The 22759-nt window shown below is 35.6% G+C and overlaps 2 protein-coding genes across 2 annotated transcripts in view; both read right to left on the reverse strand.

Moving 5' to 3' along the window:
- On the reverse strand, positions 1-16149 carry LOC110443516 (protocadherin Fat 4-like). The gene is made up of 11 exons (XM_021487780.1): positions 15994-16149; positions 13942-14076; positions 13376-13501; positions 12487-12675; positions 10847-11043; positions 10274-10481; positions 9396-9642; positions 7559-7927; positions 7209-7312; positions 6027-6099; positions 1-1299 (listed from the first exon to the last, which is right to left on the reverse strand). The coding sequence occupies exons 1-11, from the start codon at positions 16061-16063 to the stop codon at positions 1284-1286; spliced, it is 1734 nt and encodes a 577-aa protein (XP_021343455.1). The 5' UTR covers positions 16064-16149; the 3' UTR covers positions 1-1283.
- Positions 16150-17888: 1739 nt separating this feature from the next.
- Positions 17889-22759, reverse strand: part of LOC110443556 — a 24030-nt gene continuing 19159 nt past the window's right edge. The window contains exons 2-4 of the mRNA XM_021487833.1: positions 20410-20493; positions 18192-18353; positions 17889-17908 (exon numbers count right to left, since the gene is read on the reverse strand). Coding sequence (XP_021343508.1) covers positions 17889-17908; positions 18192-18353; positions 20410-20493 — 266 coding nt within the window. The remainder of the gene's footprint in view (positions 17909-18191; positions 18354-20409; positions 20494-22759) is intronic.

The raw sequence follows: 22759 nt of genomic DNA on the forward strand, positions 1-22759 counted from the left end.
GTCCTTTTAATAATAAAAAAAATCCTTTGTGCCGATAAGTCATCCATTAGTGTTTAAAGTTATATACGATAATACTACATAAATATATACTGACTTCGCAAATATAACAATATAACTTTATTTCTTTTACAACAAATTTGAAAACAGGTTTTATTAACTCATATTATTCTTTCTTTTGGGCCTTAGTTGTACTTACATGTACTTTCATGCAGCATCAATCTCTTTTCCTTTATGTGTATAACAACGACAACAGTAGAACACAAATGTAATGTAAACTTAAATCAGTGCTAAACGGGCAAAGCATGAAGAAAGAAAAGACTAACGCAGAGATCCCCGAAAAAGGAACTTCTGCAACACGAATTTAATAAAGGAAAAGCGAAAACAAATATGTTCTAAGTGAATACTTTTAATGAATGCTATGCTATGAAAAACAGATACTTCTCAGCTATGTGTAAACGAAAAGGTTAGAACAATCTGAGGATTTTATTCTCATTCGTGAGCTTGGTTAGAAAAATAAACATTTATTCCGATCTATTACTTCTCTCGTTCAAAATGTCAAATCAGAAGGAAATAATTATATAAATACAATAATGAACGTAAAAATTAGAAAGTACCAAAGCACTGTGTTTTATCTACTTCTAAGCAGCGTTCATAGTTGTGCAGTATTTTTCTGACTTGTAGTTGCTCGCCAATTGTGTACAGCAGGGAGTTGTGTTTTTGTTTTATCTACAAAACAAGAGGATCCAATCCTGGACCTCTTGATCATGAAAGAAGAAACTTATCCACTGCTCAACGGGTCTATATATTTGTTGTAAAATACATTTCTGCAAAATTATTTGGAATAGTATCAATATGGTCTAGCTCTCTTACAAAATACAAAAACCTATCATTATCTTTGTATAAATACAAAAGGGAATGACATAGAATTGACAGTAAAAAAAACCTATTTAAGGCCTAAATAACGAAGCAAAGTGATTAGTTCCTTAAAAATGATATCAATGTTAGCATAATATATTAATGGTAACCCTTATAGTTTGTACCTGTCTAGAAATATGCTTGGTGATTCCCAGCGTTGATGAAGACAGTCTCATAAACATAAACGATCCCGTAATTTACACAACAGTTAAGGAAATAAACGATATAATACTGGTTAAAAAATGTAAAATTCATTGAAAACATCACGCTAAATGCTTTGCAATGTATTAGAGTCAATTATTTTGTCCCCGATGAGAGTCTCTGAATCCCTTTTTGTCTTCAATTGTCCCTTTGATCCTTTCTTTGCTCTACCGATGTTCGACTCTGAAAAAGAAATATTTATTCAGAAAATCATAACAGTGATATTTTATTCGGTTTTGTACAAACATAACATATGCAACAGTGTCTATACACCTGAACAAAATCGTACAAAAATATTTGGAGAGAAAATTATCATTCCCTATCTTCGGGGGTGCAACGCGAAAACCCTTAAATGAAATTAATAGAATGAATCGTTCACCCTATTGGTAATGAGAAAGGCGACTTCTAAATCTGCAGTAGGATATTCTAAAGTTATCAAACACGAGGCTTGCCGAGTATTTGGCAACTACAGAATATGTCTACGATGGTTGAGATTCTCATACTAATCTCCAGGATGTGAATTATTCGTTTTTTCTCACACTGGTTAAACTATCATAATGTATCATGCAATGTTTATGTTACAGGATTAGGGCATTGTTGACGTGACATCATTCAGTCGTTGTTTTGAGGATTCCCCCCTTCGCAACCCTATGGTGAAACAAGGGTGTCTCACGCTTGGAAAAGAATCGATACAAATGTCAAGGGTAATAATTATTTGCCCTACTCTCAAGATATGTAATGCAGGAGATCCTTTTCTAAGTTTTCGCAGCATAATAAGTGTCATACACGGTTTTCAAAACCGCATACCTTCCATAGAACTGACTTCCTTTTAGTTATAGATCTGGGTGTACTTGTGCATTGTCGTTGCGTGTTCATTTTTATTTTTTTACTTTGTTAGGTATTTCCCTAATTTCCATATACAAACCAACGATATATGTAATCAAAATAGAGAAAAACGAAGCCTGTCCAATTAAAAGATATGTAATCCTATATTCTTTTCAGAACCACTGTTCATGAAACTAAACCCTTGATGTCCAAGCACCTATTAAAATTAAACATAAATGTGGCCATGCTTACGCTTTGTTTCCGAAGTCATTATGAGACCAAGTGTTCCATTCATACTATCCGTCGTTGTCTTCTAACGGGCGAACTGAAGGATAAACTAAGTGCATTATATAGTTGTTTCTAGACCTGAAAATTCGGTCTTTTATGACTCAACTTTTCCAAGACATCTACTTTTTCCTTTTCCTGTAATATTTTATTTTATATCAGTTTTATTTAAATGAAGTTTGTTATTTCCATTATTATTTAACTACACTATACATATATGGTTTCCTTGTTCAGTTGCACCATGACAGTTTATCTTACAATTTAAAAAAAAATGTTGTTATTAATGCTTTTATGTATTGTCTTGTTGTTATTATTGTTAATATTGGTGTTTTGACATGAGATATATTTATATTTAATCTTCAATCTTTAGATAACCTCTAAACTCATGTTAATATCATATATACATGACTTCTTCTTCCTGTGTATCAAATATCAGGTGACTATCAAACTTTTGTGATAAAACGTTTAAGTTGGTGAATGAAGCATCAATTGAATTATTTTATCGGTTTACATGGAATAAATGCAAAACAAATATTATTTAAAATGTGAATGGAATAACTGCAAACAAATATTGAATTATAATGTGAAAGGAATAAATGAAAAAATGTTGAATTATAATGTGATTGGAATAAATGCAAAACAAATGTTGAATTAAAATGTGACTGGAATAAATACAAAAAATATTGAATTAAAATGTGAATGGAAAAAATGCAAAACAAATGTTGAATTAAAATGTTATGGCATAAATGCAAAAACAGAATGTGAATTATAATGGGAATGGAATAAATGCAAATAAAAATGGATCATTATGGGGATGGAATAAATGCAAACAAATATTGAATCATTATGTGAATGGAATAAATGCAAACAATTATTGAATTAAAATGTGAATGGTATGAATGCAAGCAAATATTGAATCATTATGTGAATGGAATAAATGCAAACAATTATTGAATTAAAATGTGAATGGTATGAATGCAAACAAATATTGAATCATTATGTGAATGGAATAAATGCAAACAATTATTGAATTAAAATGTGAATGGTATGAATGCAAACAAATATTGAATCATTATGTGAATGGAATAAATGCAAACAATTATTGAATTAAAATGTGAATGGTATGAATGCAAACAAATATTGAATCATTATGTGAATGGAATAAATGCAAACAATTATTGAATTAAAATGTGAATGGTATAAATGCAAACAAATATTGAATTATAATGGGAAGGGAATAAATGCAAAAAATGTTGAATCATTATGTGAATGGAATATAAGATTTCTTACCCTTGTTTGCTTTGTTGTTAGCCATCTTGCTACGGGTTTGCCAGTTACAGTTCAAAGACCGTCCCTTACTACAAAAGAAATTAAATTTCAAGGTCCAAATTCAACTATTTATATAATGATAACGTATCAATTTAATCAGGAAAAGTAATTTTCCTTGTACTCCTTGATAAAGCAAAACAATTCAAATTAATATTATGCATAAAGAAATGCTCTCCCACAGAAAGACTAGAAAGTGGTTTACCTCATTGGCGTGTTTTCTAAAACTTTTTTTCCGCGGTTTAACTTTCTGCCATTTATGCATGAACAATACTAACCACAAGTTTCCGAGTCTGGCAAAGGCACCAGGGTTCCGTATACATCTGTATATCATATACGCAAGCAATGCAGTCATGATAGCCAGCACGATCATGGTTGGTATGAACCAACCAAGATTTTCTGGATCGTCTAGGAAATTAGAAATACTCCCACTGTCACCAAATGTGGGAAACGTTGTGGTTGTTGTGACGACGGTGGCGGCTGTGAAGGTTACAGGGTCGGTAAGAATGACGTTGACGGTGGCGGTATCTTTAAGGCCATTCTTGTTAGTTGCGGTCAAGGTCATGGAAAATGAATCACTTACATTGTGGGCCGTCGTGCTAAAGTTGACATTGTTGTAGACACTGAAGTAACATAAACAATATACTACATTATTTTTAAACTAAAATCGGTAGCTTTTTGTTGGAAATTGGGTTTTTTTTCAGCTATCACTATAGTTTTGGTCAATCATTTCTGAAAAGAAACCATACCTAACGGTACATTTATTGGAAAGAATAGGCAGGAAAAAACTATAAACAACATTACAGTGTCCTGAGTGTAAAAACTCAGCATGGCCAGATCGGGAATCGATCTAGAGCGAACTAGTCAACGAAAGAGGCATGGCCTATGAGTACAACACTTGTATCTAAACGAAAAGTATGGGAAGATTACTTTACATCGAGAAAACAACAGTGCAGTGGGACGGGGATTCTTAGGAAGTACAATATTTTTGTTCTCATGATGTAACAGACAAGATATAAAACTGGAATACATGGGAACCGATCCGTTACGTCATACAACATATGTTAGATTTCCCAAGCATAATCAGGGCCCACGTTCTTGACACCGTTTTAAAAGCTCAAATTCAGATTCTGTGCTCAGCGCTTATTTCTCGTGTCAGAGATTTTTTTAAGGAAATTACATTGTGTTAATGATTTCGAATGGTTAATATGACTTTTTTACCATGTCACGTGATTAAGATGCATTAGAAGAACGGTGCTTGAACACAAAAAGCATAATTAAACGTAAGTCGATTTCATGAAAATGCAAGCCATGAAGTATGAAATTTACACAGGAAGGNGATCAGTTGGTGAACGGTTAATTTGGTCCGTCGCCACTGCCTCTCTGCTTGTCTACGTTTCTGTTTTTCCACGCGGAGATTTTCATTCTACCACGGGGCATTTGGTCTCATAGTTATCACCTAAGTTTGCAGAAGTGCTTGTTTCTCTATAAGGGCTTCTATACCAAATGTGTATGCTTCAACAAGATCATTAACCTTGCCTTCAGTAGGTAGAAGGGCGGAACAAGACTGAATGTCATTGTTGAAATCTGGTATTGAAATTTCGCGGAATTTCCGGAAGCTCACTTCTTTCCTTGCACGAGCTGGCTTACTACAATTCAGTGTTGTGTGGACAGCAAGATGATCACCAGATTGGTTCCCCTTTACATCACTTAGACATGGATCAATGACTGAAATAGCTCCATGAATGACTGAGTTATCTTCCCTCGTTATGACCACATCCAGTGTGTGGCCATGGGTGTGTGTAGCTTCTGTCACATGCTGAATCAGACCCCTGGAATCTAGTAGACCAGAGAACTGGCGAGCATCAACATTAGATAGATCGTCTAAGTGGAAATTTAGATCACCTGTGATAATAATCTCTTGTGGTACAACAACTTGGTGGTCTAAAAAGATAGACCATTCATCAAAAAACACTGCATTTCGGAAAACATTCTGTTTAGATGGTGGAGGCCTGTAAATGATACACAATCTAAATTGTTTATCACCAGCAATGACAGAACAAGTCGTGTGCTCAAAGTGTGTGTATACATCATCATGGCTGGAAGAGAGATGTCTCACACTTATGCCTTTCTTAAACAGAACAGCCACCCCACCACCACGTTTGCCGAGTCTAGCATTGTGGTGGAATTCATAGCCTGTTGGGATTAGCTCAGCTAGGACCTGGTCATCGATATCTGAACCTAACCAGGTTTCTGTCAATGCAAGAATGTCAATGTCCCGAGATGTTACAAAATCCCCGATGGACAATGACTTATTCTTCACTGAACGACAGTAAAAAAAATGAGAAAAACGAAGCCTGTCCAATTAAAAGATATGTAATCATATATTCTTTTAAGTACCACTGTTCATGAAACTAAACCCTTGATGTCCAAGCACCTATTTTTAAAAAAAACATAAATGTGGCAATGCTTACGCTTTGTTTCCGAAGTCAATATGAGACCAAGTGTTCCATTCATACTTTCCGTCGTTGTCTCCTAACTGGCGAACTGAAGGATAAAATAAGTGCATTATATAGTTGTTTCTAGACCCGAAACCCGGTCTTTTATGTCTCCACTTTTCAAAGACATCTACTTTTTCCTTTTCCTGTAATATTTTATTTTATATCAGTTTTATTTTAATGAAATTTGTTATTTCCATTATTAATGTACTACAATATACATATATGGTTTCCTTGTTCAGTTGCACCATGACAATTTATCTTACAATTTAAAAAAAAAAATGTTGTTGTGAATGCTTTTATGTATTGTCTTGTTGTTATTATTGTTAATATTGGTGTTTTGACATGATATATATTTATATTTAATCTTCAATCTTCAGATAACCTCTAAACTCATGTTAATATAATATATACATGATTTCTTCTTCCTGTGTATTAAATATCAGGTAAATATCAATATTGTGATAAAACGTTCTAGTTGGTGAATGAGCATCGTTTGAATTATTTTATCAGTTTACAAAGAACAAATGCAAAAACAAAGGTTGAATTAAAAAGTGAATGGAATAAATGCAAAAAGATATTGAATTATAATGTGACGAGAATAATGCAAAGCAAAATATTGAATTATAATGTGATTGGAATATGTGCAAAACAAATGTTAAATTAAAATGCAAATGGAATAAATGCAAAACTAATATTGAATTAAAATGTAAATGGGATAAATGCAAAAACAAATAATGAATTATAATGTGAATGGAATAAATGCAAAAACAAATATTGAATTATAATGTGGATGGAATAAATGCAAAAAAATATTGAATTAAAATGTGAATGGAATAAATGCAAACCACATGTTGAATTAAAATGTAAATGGAATAAATGCAAAACAAAATGTTGAATTATAATGGGAATGGAATAAATGCAAATAAGAATGGATCATTATGTGAATGGAATAAATGCAAAACAAATGTTGAATTAAAATGTGAATGGAATAAATGCAAACAAATATTGAATCATTATGTGAATGGAATAAATGCAAACAATTATTGAATTAAAATGTGAATGGTATAAATGCAAACAAATATTGAATTATAATGGGAAGGGAATAAATGCAAAAAATGTTGAATCATTATGTTTATGGAAAATAAGATTTCTTACCCTTGTTTACTTTGTTGTTTGTGGCCTTTACCTTCTTTGGTATTTTTACCTTGGTAGCCATCTTGCTACGGGTTTGCCAGTTACAGTTCAAAGACCGTCCCTTACTACAAAAGAAATTAAATTTCAAGGTCCAAATTCAACCATTTATATAATGATAACGTATCAATTTAATCAGGAAAAGTAATTTTCCTTGTACTCCTTGAAAAAGCAAAACAATTCAAATTAATATTATGCATAAAGCAATGCTCTCCCACAGAAGGACTAGAAAGTGGTTTACCTCATTGGCGTGTTTTCTAAAACTTTTTTTCCGCGGTTTAACTTTCTGCCATTTATGCATGAACACTACTAACCACAAGTTTCCGAGTCTGGCAAAGGCACCAGGGTTCCGTATACATCTGTATATCATATACGCAAGCAATGCAGTCATGATAGCCAGCAGGATCATGGTCGGTATGAACCAACCGAGATTTTCTGGATCGTCTAGGAAATTAGAAATACTCCCACTGTCACCAAATGTGGGAAACGCTAACGACGAGGCTGTGGCCGCCGTTGTGGTTGTTGTGACGACGGTGGCGGCTGTGGTGGTTACAGGGTCGGTAAGAATGACGTTGACGGTGGCGGTATCTTTAAGGCCGTTCTTGTTAGTTGCGGTCAAGGTCATGGAAAATGAATCACCTACATTGTGGGCCGTCGTGCTAAAGTTGACATTGTTGTAGACACTGAAGTAACATAAACAATATACTACATTATTTTTAAACTAAATAATATTACGTCGCTGTAACGGTAGTTTACGTGAGCGGTTGCATGACTTAAGGATCCCCGTGTAGCTACCAAAATCGGTAGCTTTTTGTTGGAAACTGGGGTTTTTTTCAGGTATGACTATAGTTTTGGTCAATCATTTCTGAAAAGAAAACCATACCTAACGGGACATTTATTGGAAAGAATAGGCAGGAAAAAACTATAAACAACATTACAGTGTCCTGAGTGTAAAAACTCAGCATGGCCAGATCGGGAATCGATCTAGAGCGACCTAGTCAACGAAAGAGGCATGGCCTATGAGTACAACACTTATATCTAAACGAAAATTATGGGAAGATAACTTTACATCGAGAAAACAACAGTGCAGTGGGACGGAGATTCTTAGGAAGTACAATATTTTTGTTCTCATGATGTAACAGACAAGATATAAAACTGGAATCCATGGGACATGTTCCGTTACGTCATACAACATATGTTAGATTTCCCAAGCATAATCAGGGCCCACGTTCTTGATACCGTTATAATGCTCAAATTCAAAATTCAGATTCTGTGCTCAACGCTTATTTCTCGTGTCAGAGATTTTTTTAAGGAAATTACATTGTGTTAATGATTTGAAAGTATTTCGACAAGACTTCACGCCGGATATCCTTTCGAATGGTTACATTTGACTTTTTTACCATGTCACGTGATTAAGATGCATTAGAAGAACGGTGCTTGAACACAAAAAGCATAATTAAACGTAAGTCGGTTTCATGAAAATGCAAGCCATGAAGTATGAAATTTACACAGGAAGGAATGTGTTTACAAAAGGTATATTCAATAAACTTGTATGTTATTAAAACTTTCTGATATGGCTTACCAGAAAACTAGACACGGACCCCGAGCAATGTGCACAAATATATGATTAAAAAATGTACTGTCTTTTAAAACAGCAACAGCCAGAGTTACTCAGTATCTCCGAACAGTTGAAGACCATGAATAAAACACAAACAGTACAAAGCTTTCAACTTATTGAAGTTTATTTTAGCCCAAACCCATTTCCCCATCAGTGTTTTTAATATGAATATATTATCAATTATAGACTTTGTCGAGGTTAACATGTGGTTATATGAACCTGAGACTTAGATATTAATTGATACGACGTCGAGGTTAATATCACTTTTCAGGTCCATATAACACATCAATAAAAATCCTGCTTTATGAAATATTAAATCACATGCTTTCATCATTTCCGCCCAGAGAAACACACTGTGTATGACAGACAGCATTATGACGTTACAATTGAAGTGACGTCGTAAAGAGAATATTCATCGGGTGTTTCTAACAATAGTAACACCGAGTTAATATCACAAATTACCGACCTCCACGTGATTATGAGTCAACCATTGAGGATGAAGGTACAATGATGTAATATCTATGATTATGTACCTGCAGCAATCCGTAAATCCAAACAGCCCTGATCCCCCGGTCAATGTGTACGTGGTATCGGTGTGGTCGGTCAGGACGTCGGCATCGGTGGAAGAGAAGGGCCCGAACTGTGACCCCGCTCCAGTGTTGATTGGCAGGAAGTGAGTGTACGTGTCCTGATTCAGCACGGGCGGGTTATCGTTCTCCTCATTGATGATGATGTTTAGGTTTGTTGTGACAGTGTGTCCCGCTGCGTCAGTTGCTGTCACTGAAAAACAAAAAAAAGCATGGTGTATTCAGAGTATGAGTTTATAATAGTAAGGAAATAGTTAAAAATGATATGTGCGTTCACTGGGGCTCCAATTCACGATTCCAGACTTTTTAGTCGGACCGCTAAACTAAAGGGAAATTCACAGTCTTATCGAGGCGAGTAAAGGCAACTTTGACGCTTTGTACATTGCATATCCTTTATATTACCCCCCTTTCTCACAGTCTGCGTTCAAAGGTTCTTTTTTTCCCGCCAAGGGTTCGCCCCTTGAACAGAGAGGGTCAACCGCATCAGTTTTTGATACCTACCGTTAGTATATATGTTCTTAGATATTTTCGTTATATGTTAACTTACATCTCCCCAACGCAGTAAAGAAAAAAAAACTGTCAAAATATAGTCTGACACGACAATTATTTATTTGGATTTTCAAATAACACCCCTACGGAATGAACGTAAGAATTCACACAGGTAATTGCACCTATAAAGTTTGGTTATAGTTAAAATATGCCAAAAATGAATAGATCTGCAGCATAGAGTTTTGTGATGGATATTCGTAAGAAAGACTATATCTTTCTCAGGATTTAATGAATTCATGTAAGAAGATGATTAAAATCACTGCAACAGTACTCACCAACGCACGCCACGGTGTCTGTCGTCTGTTGTGTAGCGTCGAGATCGTATTCATCGGTCTTGGTGACGCGGCCCGTGGTGGGGTCCATAGCAAACAACACCGTTGTGGTCCCACAGTCCATGGTAAGCGTCTGTGTGTCACGTGTGTCGTCAACGTCTATCACAGAATTGGCCAATGTGGGATTGAGGTCCGGGAAAGTCGTGGTAGTCTTCAACGACATTTTATCAAAATAATTCATTATGTGACTGATTCCCGTATTGATATACTATGGGCCCGTATTAATAAAACCGTACTCGTGGACAAGCACGAATTCTGTTCTCCAACCAATTTTTTTAGAAACTCGCATAAACCATGTGACACAGTCAAAAAATCAGTTTTAGACATTTAAGAAGGTACTCGGCTTTAAATATCTCCATATATTTTTGCTAGTCACTGACAAAATGTGAGTTGTCATTAATTTTACCGAAGCAAAAAATTGGACATAAGCTTGAATTTAAGTACGGGGCCTGGTTGAGTGAGAACTGAATGACTGACAGCAACAAAACTTTTACCGCTTACGGAACTATAGTTTACCTCTACTCCTGTAATTTGATATGTAGTCTGTGAAAAACCCGTCTGTGGTTCGTTAACGTCCGTGACAGCTAAAGTGAAGTATTTGGTGACCGAATCTTCTCGCCCATCGTTCGCTGTCACGGCGACATTAAATGATGTAGTTCCTTTAGCCAGCAACTCCTCGTAGTCGATCACCTGCGATGGTCTGATGACACCAGCTGTCCATAGTTTCATGAATAAATTAAAAACATGTTCACATGATGTAAGATATTTTCAAGCTATTTACATATTTTGTTTTACATGTACATGTAAAATAATAAGATAACGTTTAACAATTACTTATATGCTAGTACATGGATGGATGGATGAGTGGATGGATGGATGGATGAGTGGATGGATGAGTGGATGTATGGATGTATGGATGAGTGGATGGATGAGTAGATGGATGGATGGATGGATGAGTAGATGGATGGATGAGTGGATGGATGGATGGATGGATGGATGGATGGATGGATGAGTGGATGGATGGATGAGTGGATGGATGCATGAGTGGATGGATGGATGAGTAGATGGATGGATGGATGGATGAGTAGATGGTTGGAGGGGTGGATGGATGGAGGGATGGATGGATGGGTGGGTAGATGGATGGATGAGTAGTTGGATGGATGAGTGGATGTATGGATGGATGGATGGATTGATGGATGAGTGGATGGGTGAGTGGATGGATGGATAAGTGGATGGATGAGTAGATAGATGGATGGATGGATGTGTGGATGGAGGGATGGATGGATGGGTGGGTAGATGGATGGATGAGCGGATGGATGGATGGATGGACGGATGGATGGATGAGTGGGTGGATGGATGGATGGATGAATAGATGGATGGATGAGTAGATGGCTGGATGGGTGGATGAGTAGATGGATGGATGGGTGGATGGATGGATGGGTAGATGGATGGATGGATGACTAGATGGATGGATGAGTAGATGGTTGGAGGGGTGGATGGATGGAGGGATGGATGGATGGGTGAGTAGATGGATGGATGGATGACTAGATGGATGGATGAGTAGATAGATGGATGGATGGATGTGTAGATGGATGGATGGATGGTTGGATGGATGGTTGGATGGATGGATGGCTGGATGGATGGATGGATGCGTGGATGGATGGATGAGGGGATGGATGGATGGATGGAAGGATGGATGGATGATTGGATGGATGGATGGATCGATGGATGGATGGATGACTAGATGGATGGATGAGTGGGTGGATGGATGGATGGGTAGATGGATGGATGAGTGGTTGGATGGATGGTTGGATGGATGGATGGCTGGATGGATGGATGGATTGATGGATGGATGGATGATTGGATGGATGGGTGGGTGGATGGATGGATGGGTGGATGGATGGATGAATAGATGGATGGATGAGTGGACGGATGGATGGATGGATGTATGGATGGATGGATGGATTGATGGATGAGTGGATGGATGGATGGATGGATGGATGGATGATTGGATGGATGGATGGATGGATGGATGGATCTAAAACGTTGCGAACATACGCTAGCCATTCCAGGAGTTGAAAAAGTTTTCAAGCTTAGGAGATATTTAAAGGAGGAAAAGTAAAATCCACAGGTTTGAGAAGAAAAAGTAAACATACTCCCACTTATGATTCTGAAGTAGTTGGAGCCATCTCCGGGTGTGAATACAGCTGTGAACGTATGTGTATCTCCAGGGTTTCCATCTGTGACAGCCGTGTCGAGGATAATCTTGGTGACGGCGGAGTTTTCCGGAATCGTCAGTGACAGTCCAGCTGGTATATTACTGATAACAGGAATGTCGTTTATGTCTGAGGGAAAAAAGGGAAAATAAATCTCTGGACGAGTTTATTTCTGGAGGAGTAGCTTTTCACCTGTTTTAATACTACTTGCCTGAAAATAAAGCTATGGTGAATTTCGTTTTAACTCATTAGGTAGAACTTCTGCCTACAATTTTAGCCAATCGAAGGTCCCGGGTTCTACAGCTAAAAGAAGCATTGAACAAATTGCAACGCTTGGTACTAACAATAAAATGCATTTTGGATGTTTTACTCTATGGACCTGCATAATGACACTTATTTAGAAATAACAAGGATTATTGAGGGGGTTATACGGTTTATACCAAAAAGCTTTGTGCACTTTTGTGCATAAACTGCTTTTTCGGATGTATGCAAAGTCTACACATGTTTTTTCGGTATATACAAACAAAAATTATAATTACCTCTTACAATTTGATTTAAACAGTCAGACAACCTTTTTTAATTCTTGAATATAAATTGATTTCTGAATAGAAACAAAATGATTTTGCATAAAACACAACATTGCACAGTAATTTCATCACCAAACAAAATTCAACCAATCAGAAGTTAGAATTACAAATACCGTGCTAAACATTGCGGTTGACGACGTCATAATTTTTTGCGTTGTCTGTTTTAGGTTATAACTTTAACCTGAGAAAGCCTACCATTTGGGGAATAGCCAAAAAGTAAATTCTATACTAGTGTTACCTACTTGTGAGCGTGACACTTAAAGTCTCGGGTCCTACTAGCGACCATTTATCATTAATCCACACGTTGAGGTCATAGGCAGCAATCTTGTGTGTGTTCAAGTTTTCTGTTGCCAAAATCTGTCCCGCCGCTGGCGCACAAACAAAAATAAGTGTTATGTTAATGTGTTGATATTGAAATTCACAGTTTCGGGCAAACGTTTTGAAATAACGTGATAACCCTTAGTTATGAGATAGTAGAATCTTATCGTTTTCTCCCGAAATTTGCAGGTTCATTGCTTTTTTTGATGAGAAATATGTATTTATCTATCTAGGGTAGTACACCTGATACACACTGTAATTCTAAAAACGTCACTACCGCGTCATCAATACATGTAGCACAATCAGGATCTGGTCATCAAATTTGTCACATTTTTATATATGCGTCGTCGTTGATGGCGCAGTGCGTTAAATCTGCCATTAAAATTAATTAATAACTCCTTGGGCAGACATAAACATCTCAACTCTCGTGAGACTTTGTGCTACACTTTAAAATCTTACCTTTTTGTTATAATTTCTGTGTCTTACTTACTGTTGACTTGGAACGGACAGTTGGCAGGGAAACACGTCATGTTGTAAAATAGAATTGTGGAATCAGTGTCCACTCCGTTGATTGAGAATATCTGTGTTCCTGTCGTGGTGGTCAGAGTGTCCACGTCTACTGTATCTACAGCAAGGAAGTAATGGTATTTGTCACATTACTGACCAATTGAACTATGCCATACGGCCATGTCATAAATATGGTATTACACACAGGTAATACAAATCTTCAGTTGCTGTAATTGGTCAAAACCATGAGAACATATTCCTACGCCACTACAGGTACTACTTTTATTTACTGTACCATATGGTATTCCGTCTTTGCGTATTGCAGAGTTATCTTCTCTTGTGAGCAGGGATTGATTGTTACGTCATTGGTTTGTGTGAGAAGATTACGTCGTTTTCTCAAAAATTGATGACGTTACTCTCACAAACAAATGACGTAACAATCAATACCTGCTCTCAAGAGCAGATAATTCTGCAATACGCAAAGACGGAATATTTACTGTTATTTTAAATCCATATCAAATGTGTATTTTGTCATTATTATTTGCATTGCATTTAAAACTTTCATAATTGAAAAAAATCTGGAACGACTTTGCAATACGCGGAGCAACAACACTATGATCGGAGTGCTTGGGTTTGACCTATATATAGAGTCAGCTGATAACACGTAATTGTGTTTAAATTTCAAAATATCAACGATATGTGATAAATGAAATATACAATATCCATATCATGGTGAATTTATTAAATGAGTTCAGTGATTTAATATGACATGACCCTGTAGGCGGTCATCAATGAACATCATTTAATAAAAACATTCTAACCTAATAATTAACCGTAACCTTTGTGAATAATATTTCATTATAATATTTCTAAATTTTATAGAATATTGATAGGCAATATTTACCAACAATCAATTTTATATCATTGAATAGTGAAAAAAGGAACTTTATGATAATTCCTTATCTCTTCGAATTGCCAATCATTGCCAATCAAGCATGATCCATGTTTTTATCTGTATTTTCCAAATAGCATATTGCTTTATATGAATAAAGCACATGACTATTCACTGATAAATTATAATTATATTGGTTTGTCGGGTGGCGCATTGGATAGTGCACGCCCCTTTTTGCAACACGACATAGGTTCGATTCCTCGATCGGACATTAACAGGTTTTATTATATGCATGAACATTTCTCGCAATCACATTGGTCGGATCCTATACACGTGACCAGTCCTCAAAAAATCATGTAGACTTGTTATCCGGTGAATATCGATTTCTAAATAAAGCCTGTATGGAAATTCCCCGGAACCTGTCGTAGCGCATGCGCAGTTAGACTGGAACGCGATCTGTCAGACGACATTAAAAAGCTGCTGGCGAACGTTTCTCCTCCGTTAGGAAAATTACCAAAACTATTCGAGGATAAAGATGCTGTTAACGTAAAAAAGGCCATTGAACACGCAGTGCATGTCCTCCATGCTTATCTTAAGGAAAAGAATCTAGACGATGCCTTCGAAAGCTACAATGCTGAACTGTTGTATTCAAACCTGGCTAAATTTTACACAGATGCTCGCGTACAAAAATCAGAACCTTTAGTTTTGTTTCGTTTTATTTTATTGTTGAAGCATATAATAAAACAGTTATGGGCTTTTGTGCTGGTAAATATGATGTGATATGAACCTGAAAGAGTGATATTAACCTCGGCTTCGCCTCAGTTAATATCACTCTATCAGGTTCATATCACATCATATTCACCAGCACAAAAGTCCATAATTGTATAATGTATCACCTTCCTGCCGACGTGTTTTCTACAGGTGCTCCGGTTTCCTCCCACAGTCACGGCCCCGATGCGCTTCCATCCGGACATTTTAGAGTGATTAGTATAAGCTGATAAGTATTGTTTCTTTATGGTCTGTGGCCCTGACATGTTCGTAGAGAAAGGGCAATTGTTTTCATCGGTACATCGTCTTTTTTCCAAAAGACACGAAAAGACATCTAAGCAGTCACGTATAGCAGGCATCAACATAAATACTCACTTGGGAGATTGTCCATTGATGGTGAAGCATTTTCTGTGATGCTGACCACAATGTCCCTGGTAGAGGACATGCCAAGGTTGTCCGTGCACGTGATGGTCAGTGTATATTGATTTTGAGTATCGTATTTTAGGTTTGGTTCACCGTTCAGGAATAAGGCATATGCTAAAAAACAAGCATTAAAAGTATGATGAATAGTTTCTACAGCATTGTGCTTAATTTGGTGCTATATAAGGTTCGAGGTAAGCAATGGGTGGCAAGAAAACTGCTCATAATTTGTTTTGAGTCTGATATACTCCGGTATAACCATTTTATCATGTCTAGGGAATTAAGGAAACACAACACAATATAGCACATTATTAAACCATAAATCCTTCCATCAATGCACTGTACCCTATTTGTCACATGTCATTAAATCCGTGTATTCATCTTTATTCCTCATTGGCATGTGTTTATGTACAGATGAATGCAAGATTCACTTCTTCAGCAACAATAGAAAGCAAACAAACTCATAAGTGATTTGGAGTAAGATTTATTCTCGTCTCGTTCAACCAGACGCTTTATCACTTGTAATATCTGTTCGGTGTAGCATGCGCAGACAACAAGAGTCTGGTTGAACGAGATTGATTTATTCCGGTTTAATATTTTTGGAGCATGTCATTTTAAGTAAAGTCAAATACAATATAGCACACCATTAACACATACATCCCTCTTCTTTGTTACTTGTCATTCAATCCATTGTTCGTCTTTATTCTCTTTTGTACTGTGTTAATGCACATATGAATGCTAGCTTCATCACTGCATCATCTGTCCTACCGTTTACCGGAACATTTTCGCTCAGTCAAACTTTTGCTATTCCTCTATGAAATCAATTTTCTCCAAGGGTTAATTTCGCCCTTNCATCACTGCATATTAAATAAAAAAAACAATACCTGTATTAAACTTTTACCCAATAATGTGTAATACAATATTGAATCATTCAGTAATGAGTAAATAAATATTGACTCAGTCAGTAATGAGTGATAATATATTTACTCAATCAGCAATGAGTAACAATAAATTGATAATTCAGTAACGAATAATATTATATTGACTCATTCAAATATAAGGTATAATACATTGACTCATTAGCAAAGGGGAAAATATATTCAGATTCATTCAGCAATGATTTATAATAATATTGACTCATTTAGTAATGATTTTTCGTATATTGACTCATTCAGTAATGAGTTATAATATATTGACTCATTCAGTAATGAGTAAAATATATTGACTCATTTCGTAATGAGTAATAATTTATTGACTCATTCAGTAATGAGTAATAATACATTGACTCATTCAGTAATGAGTAAAATATATTGACTCATTCAATAATGAGTTATAAAGCATTGACTCATTCAGTATTGAGTTATGATATATTGACTCATTCAGTAATAAGTAATAATATATTGACTCATTTAGTTATGAGTAAAAATATATTGACTCTTTCAGTAAGGAGTAAAAATATATGGAGTCATTCAGTAATGAGTAATAATACATTGATTCATTCAGTAATAGGTGATAATATATTGACTCATACAGTAATGAGTAATGGTATATTGACTCATTCAGTAATGAGTAATAATATATTGAATCATTCAGTAATGAGTAAAAGTTTATTGACTCATTCAGTAACGAGTAATAATACATTGATTCATTCAGTTATAAGTGATAATATTTTGACTCATTCAGTAATAAGTAATAATATATTGACTCATTCAGTAATGAGTAAAAATATATTGACTCATTCAGTAGTGATTTATGATATATTGACTCATTCAGTAATAAGTGATAATATATTGACTCATTCAGTGGTGAGTTAAGATATATTGACTCGATATGAATGAGTAACAATTAGACTACAACGTATTGACTTGATCTGTGATAGCCAACAGTACATCGGATAAAAACCTCAAACCACTGACTTATAAAGCACAATCCGAGAGTTAAAAAAATAAGCTAAGTAAAAATATGAATCGGTCTTATTTTATATGATTGAGATGAATAGAGTGATACAGGGATCTGATTTAATGCGTTGACATTTTCATATTAAAGGCATGTATAAGCTTTCTCGAGTAGCTTACGAAAGATTTACATTTTCCGTGGCAAAAAAAGGAATGCATTTGAAAAAGGTCACAAACTAATATATCGGCATCACTTACCTGTGCTAAAAGTGTAGGTATTCTCGCCCACAAGCTCGTAATTCGCTCCATTTGGCCGCCATATTTGGAACTTGATTGTGCCCAAAGCACCGATAACAACTTGCCATTTGTCAATAACTCCACAACAGTCAAACGTATAGCTGCTAGCTAGATACCCGATTCCTGCAATTATACACACTCTCGTTTACTAAACATGTGATCATAGTACATGTATATTAATTACAAAGTCAATCGCCAGGCTAGTTGTTTACATTTATTTTGATTTAATGAAAGTAAACCAGTATCTGAAAGTCAATAGCATCCTAACTTGAAAATTCCTTAAATGTTGTGGTTGCAGTATGATTAATTATGTAACGAGGGATTCAAAATGGTGAATCATATATCTGAGATGTTAATAGAAATACATATTCTGTACAGCTTGTTTGCATTCATCTATGTTCGCCATAACACATTTATCATTCATAACAGTTCATCGCTATTCTTATTTGTTTTCGATGTAAGACGACAGTTGATTGGTAAATCAAAATAATTCGCAATATACCGTCTGCAAATTTCTCATTTACATATGAAACTGGCGATAGTTAATAACGTTAATGACCTCGACTGAACCTGACACGTCATGAAATTGATTATTGATTGGTGGTGGGTGGAGGAAAGCCGGAGTTCCTGAAGAAAAACTACCGACCTACGGTCAGTACATGGCGACTGGCCCACGTAGGCCTAAGACCCGCGTCCCAGTGATGGAGTGCTAGTGATATCAGAATATCAGACGCCTTGACCACTTGGCCACCGCGGCCCCCTTCAACCTTAAAATCATTGCCTTAATTTACAATGGAATTAAGCATTGTAATGATTGCATTTGTTTTCTCAGATTATATCAGTTTTTTAACTCTCTGGCATTCCAGAAAGACAACTTGGAATCAATACTTATATCATTCACAGCAAAGATTTCCAGAGAAAGTGCTTTTTCTTCGTAACGTTATAAAGAAAATATAACTTTTAAGACATTTGGGGGGAAAAAATCAATGTAGGCAATAACATTTTGTATTTTCCATCGCATCTTCACAATTTTAGATTTATTTTAGTTTGAAAGGACAAAGTTGAATAAATTTAAATGAAAATTTCAAAATTGATGTCGAAACTTTACATTATCTGTGCATCAATTGTAAGCATATAACCTTTACATGGTAGGCATTTCAATACTTATATATCTGGGCCATCCTAAAAACATTCCTTAATGTGTTTTAGAATAAGAAACGAGGAGCAAGTCGTCGTGATATACTTTATAAAACATTATTTTGTCTGTTGGCTTATCATTCATGTCATTCATTATGTTTGAATCCGAAACGAAAAATTTGAAAATATTTATCAAATGCGGTGGTAGAGATGATCGTGAATCAAATATTTTTTTTCCTGGCTTTTCGTATGGTTTGATATTAAACAATTACTGACCACTTTCGATGAACTTATCAAAGAGCGTTCGATGTGCCTTATCCATTTTGGTAACGCTTATGACTGCCGCTAGGGGACGTGGTTAAGCAAACATGACACAATATGCCAACACTCAGGCGGTACTTTAATTTATTCGCGTCGTTAGCATACTTGAAAACTATATTTACCACATTTTGTGTCCCAACCAAACATGTCCTTTCCTTATTTAACAGTGTAGTAGACTGTATATCATATATATTCACGAAACATTACAAAGAGGCAGCCATGGACATAAATATGAATCAAACACGATATCGTTCCTTCGTATCATCCTTAATTAGAACAATTATGATACTTTTAAAGTACAACTTAATGTATTGCTTAATCTGTCATATTCCATTGTACCAATGTAGTTACCTCTATGAAAAACTCACAACAATTTGTTTTCGAGGAATTTTTTCATAAACCTTGAATAAAAAAAAAACAATGTTTTGCTTAAACTTAAACGTTTATCTGCTGATAATATAGAAACCATTTCTTATGATATATTACGAGCATATGTACTATATGTATATTTATTGCAGCCTCTCTCAGACTATCAAATTAATTATGTATTAATATCCCCCCTTCCCTACACACAAACACAATTTTATTGCACCAAACATGTGATATTGAAATTGATTTAAGTGTTTATAAACTCTATTAGGGTGGCTATTTACATAGTTAAAAGTGTCTTTTCCAGAAGAGTGGAACATTAATATACGTTACTGTTTATATCATTACGTACCAGTGGCAGTAGTGTCAAGGTTGTCTTGGAAACCGCCGGGCGCCGCATTCCCAACAGTCTTTGTGCCACAGGACTGTGAGGCCACTGAATTTACAAGATTATGTAAAAGTGGATATTTTCGCAGTGTGAAAATATCGCGAAAATACCCATAGTCGAATATTTATTGATATGGATAAGAAATAATATATAGGATCTTACTTGAGTTTCCATTTCATATTAGATTTATGAAACGAGTCTAAGAATTTTTCAATTTAGCGAACCTCTGGCGAGCTAAAATGAAAACTTCGTGACGAGTTTTATAAATTTTGTATAAAATGAAAACGAGTGTAGGATCCTTTTTATCACATAACCAAGATTTGTGGCATTTATTCGTGCAAAACGACAATTTTCATGCAACTTTGAAATGTAAAAAGCCGCCATTTTGACTTCAGTGCGTAAGTCTGTGACGTCATGTACTTGTCCCAGTTATGACGTCACAGTTGAAACAATTGAAACTTACAACCAATCACAGGGCGGATAGGTAATATTACATGGCTAAATGCGCAAAAAATATGACACTGGATAACACAGTACATTATGTGATAAATATAGATAATAGATATATATAGAATATCTATATTTAAGAACAATCACAAATTCAAAAACTTCCACACATTGAGATCAGTTTGAAGAATTAAACAACTCGTGCATTTTAACATGTAGAAAACCAACGTATCCTTATATACTTAATAACTGTGACCAATAATCTGAAACACTACGGTTCAGACTTTTTATACCTATTTTGTATGGCAAATAAAGCACCAGTGATCGCATGATATATTCCTTTTATATTCCCTTCTTCACTTTTTTCGTATACCATTTATAATTAAATTGATACAATTAAACGAAAACACCAATTAAAAAAGTCGATGTGCAACTATAGTAAACTGCTGGAAACTTAATCGATTATAAACAACACGACAATACAAAGTCAAAGATACTGTTTTGGCTCCCATAAAATACAGTTTACATTGGGTCCATATTATTATCAGGATAACATTATATTTTTTAATACAGACATTGACTAAACACAAATACACAGTCAATATAACCATAAGGTTATATTCACAATAACGTAGCCGATACAACAAGAAGTTTATGCAGATATTTGTCGAAACACAAACACACAACTGATACACCCATTTTGGCATACAGACGATGCCAAACCGAAATATTAAGTTCATACAATCATTAAGTTGTACATTTATCAATAAGTCATATATACCTAGCTAGTACATATTAAAATAAAAATATAAAATGCATTGATTATTTATTAATAATAAGAAAATAGTTTTCTAGCAAAAAATAAAAGTATATTTATATACGATCTTTTGGACAACAAAATGTTTTCATTTAATAATATTCCTTCGGGGACCCCACAGTTGGGTTCCCCTTGTGGGCCCCCTGCTTCAGAAAGAAAGGGGGGATTCCCATTGGTTGAAAGGTCAAAAGCGAAAGGGCCCCCTGACTCCTTGCACGCTGACCCCAATCATTAACCCCACAGCCTTTAGATCCTCGGGTCACCCTAATGAGTGTCCTCCGAGTAATGAGTGTCCTCGGAGGATTTTGCGCGCCCGCGAGTTCGTTATAAGATTTATTTCACTTATTTCTTCTGATTCCTAATTATTGTTCATATATCTAAGTGTGTGCAAAATTTAAGTTCGATCGTAACAGTACAAAGTACCGAAATATGTCGATAAAAATGCATATTTGGGAAGAATGAGTGTCCTCGGAGGTTTTTGCGCGCCCGCGAGTTCGTTATTAGATTTTTTTCATTTTTTTCTGATTCTTAACTATTGTTCACTTACCTAGGTGTGTGCAAAATATCTGGTTGATCATAACAGTAGAAAGTACCGAAATACGTCAATAAATACTATTTTCAAGAGGGTGGATTGAGTGTCCACGGAGGAATGAGTGTCCACGGAGGTTTTCGCGCGCCGGAGAATTCGTTAATCAATATTTTTAGCTAAGGCGTAAGCCGCCAGCTATTGGTATTACTTTAGTTAAGGAGCTCAAGATATTCATAAATGTCGATTTCACACAGACGGCCTCTAGCGGTCAGCACTGGTACTAAATTGAATCATATACCGGACCTACTGTCTTTATTATGCGTAACTTTGGACTCAAATGCACTTGAATGGCTTGTAAATATCATTCCTTTCCTTTGTAGAACATATGATCTTATCACAACGTCGTATTCTTATTGAAAATGCACCCTGTTTATCTCAATCGGGAACTGCTACTTGACTGTAGGTCATGCATGCTACACGCAACTTCCGGTAAAAATACTTCAGTTAATGAGCTCAGATAT

This window comes from Mizuhopecten yessoensis, unplaced genomic scaffold, assembly GCF_002113885.1.
Source record: "Mizuhopecten yessoensis strain PY_sf001 unplaced genomic scaffold, ASM211388v2 scaffold716351, whole genome shotgun sequence".
Classification (NCBI taxonomy): domain Eukaryota; kingdom Metazoa; phylum Mollusca; class Bivalvia; order Pectinida; family Pectinidae; genus Mizuhopecten; species Mizuhopecten yessoensis.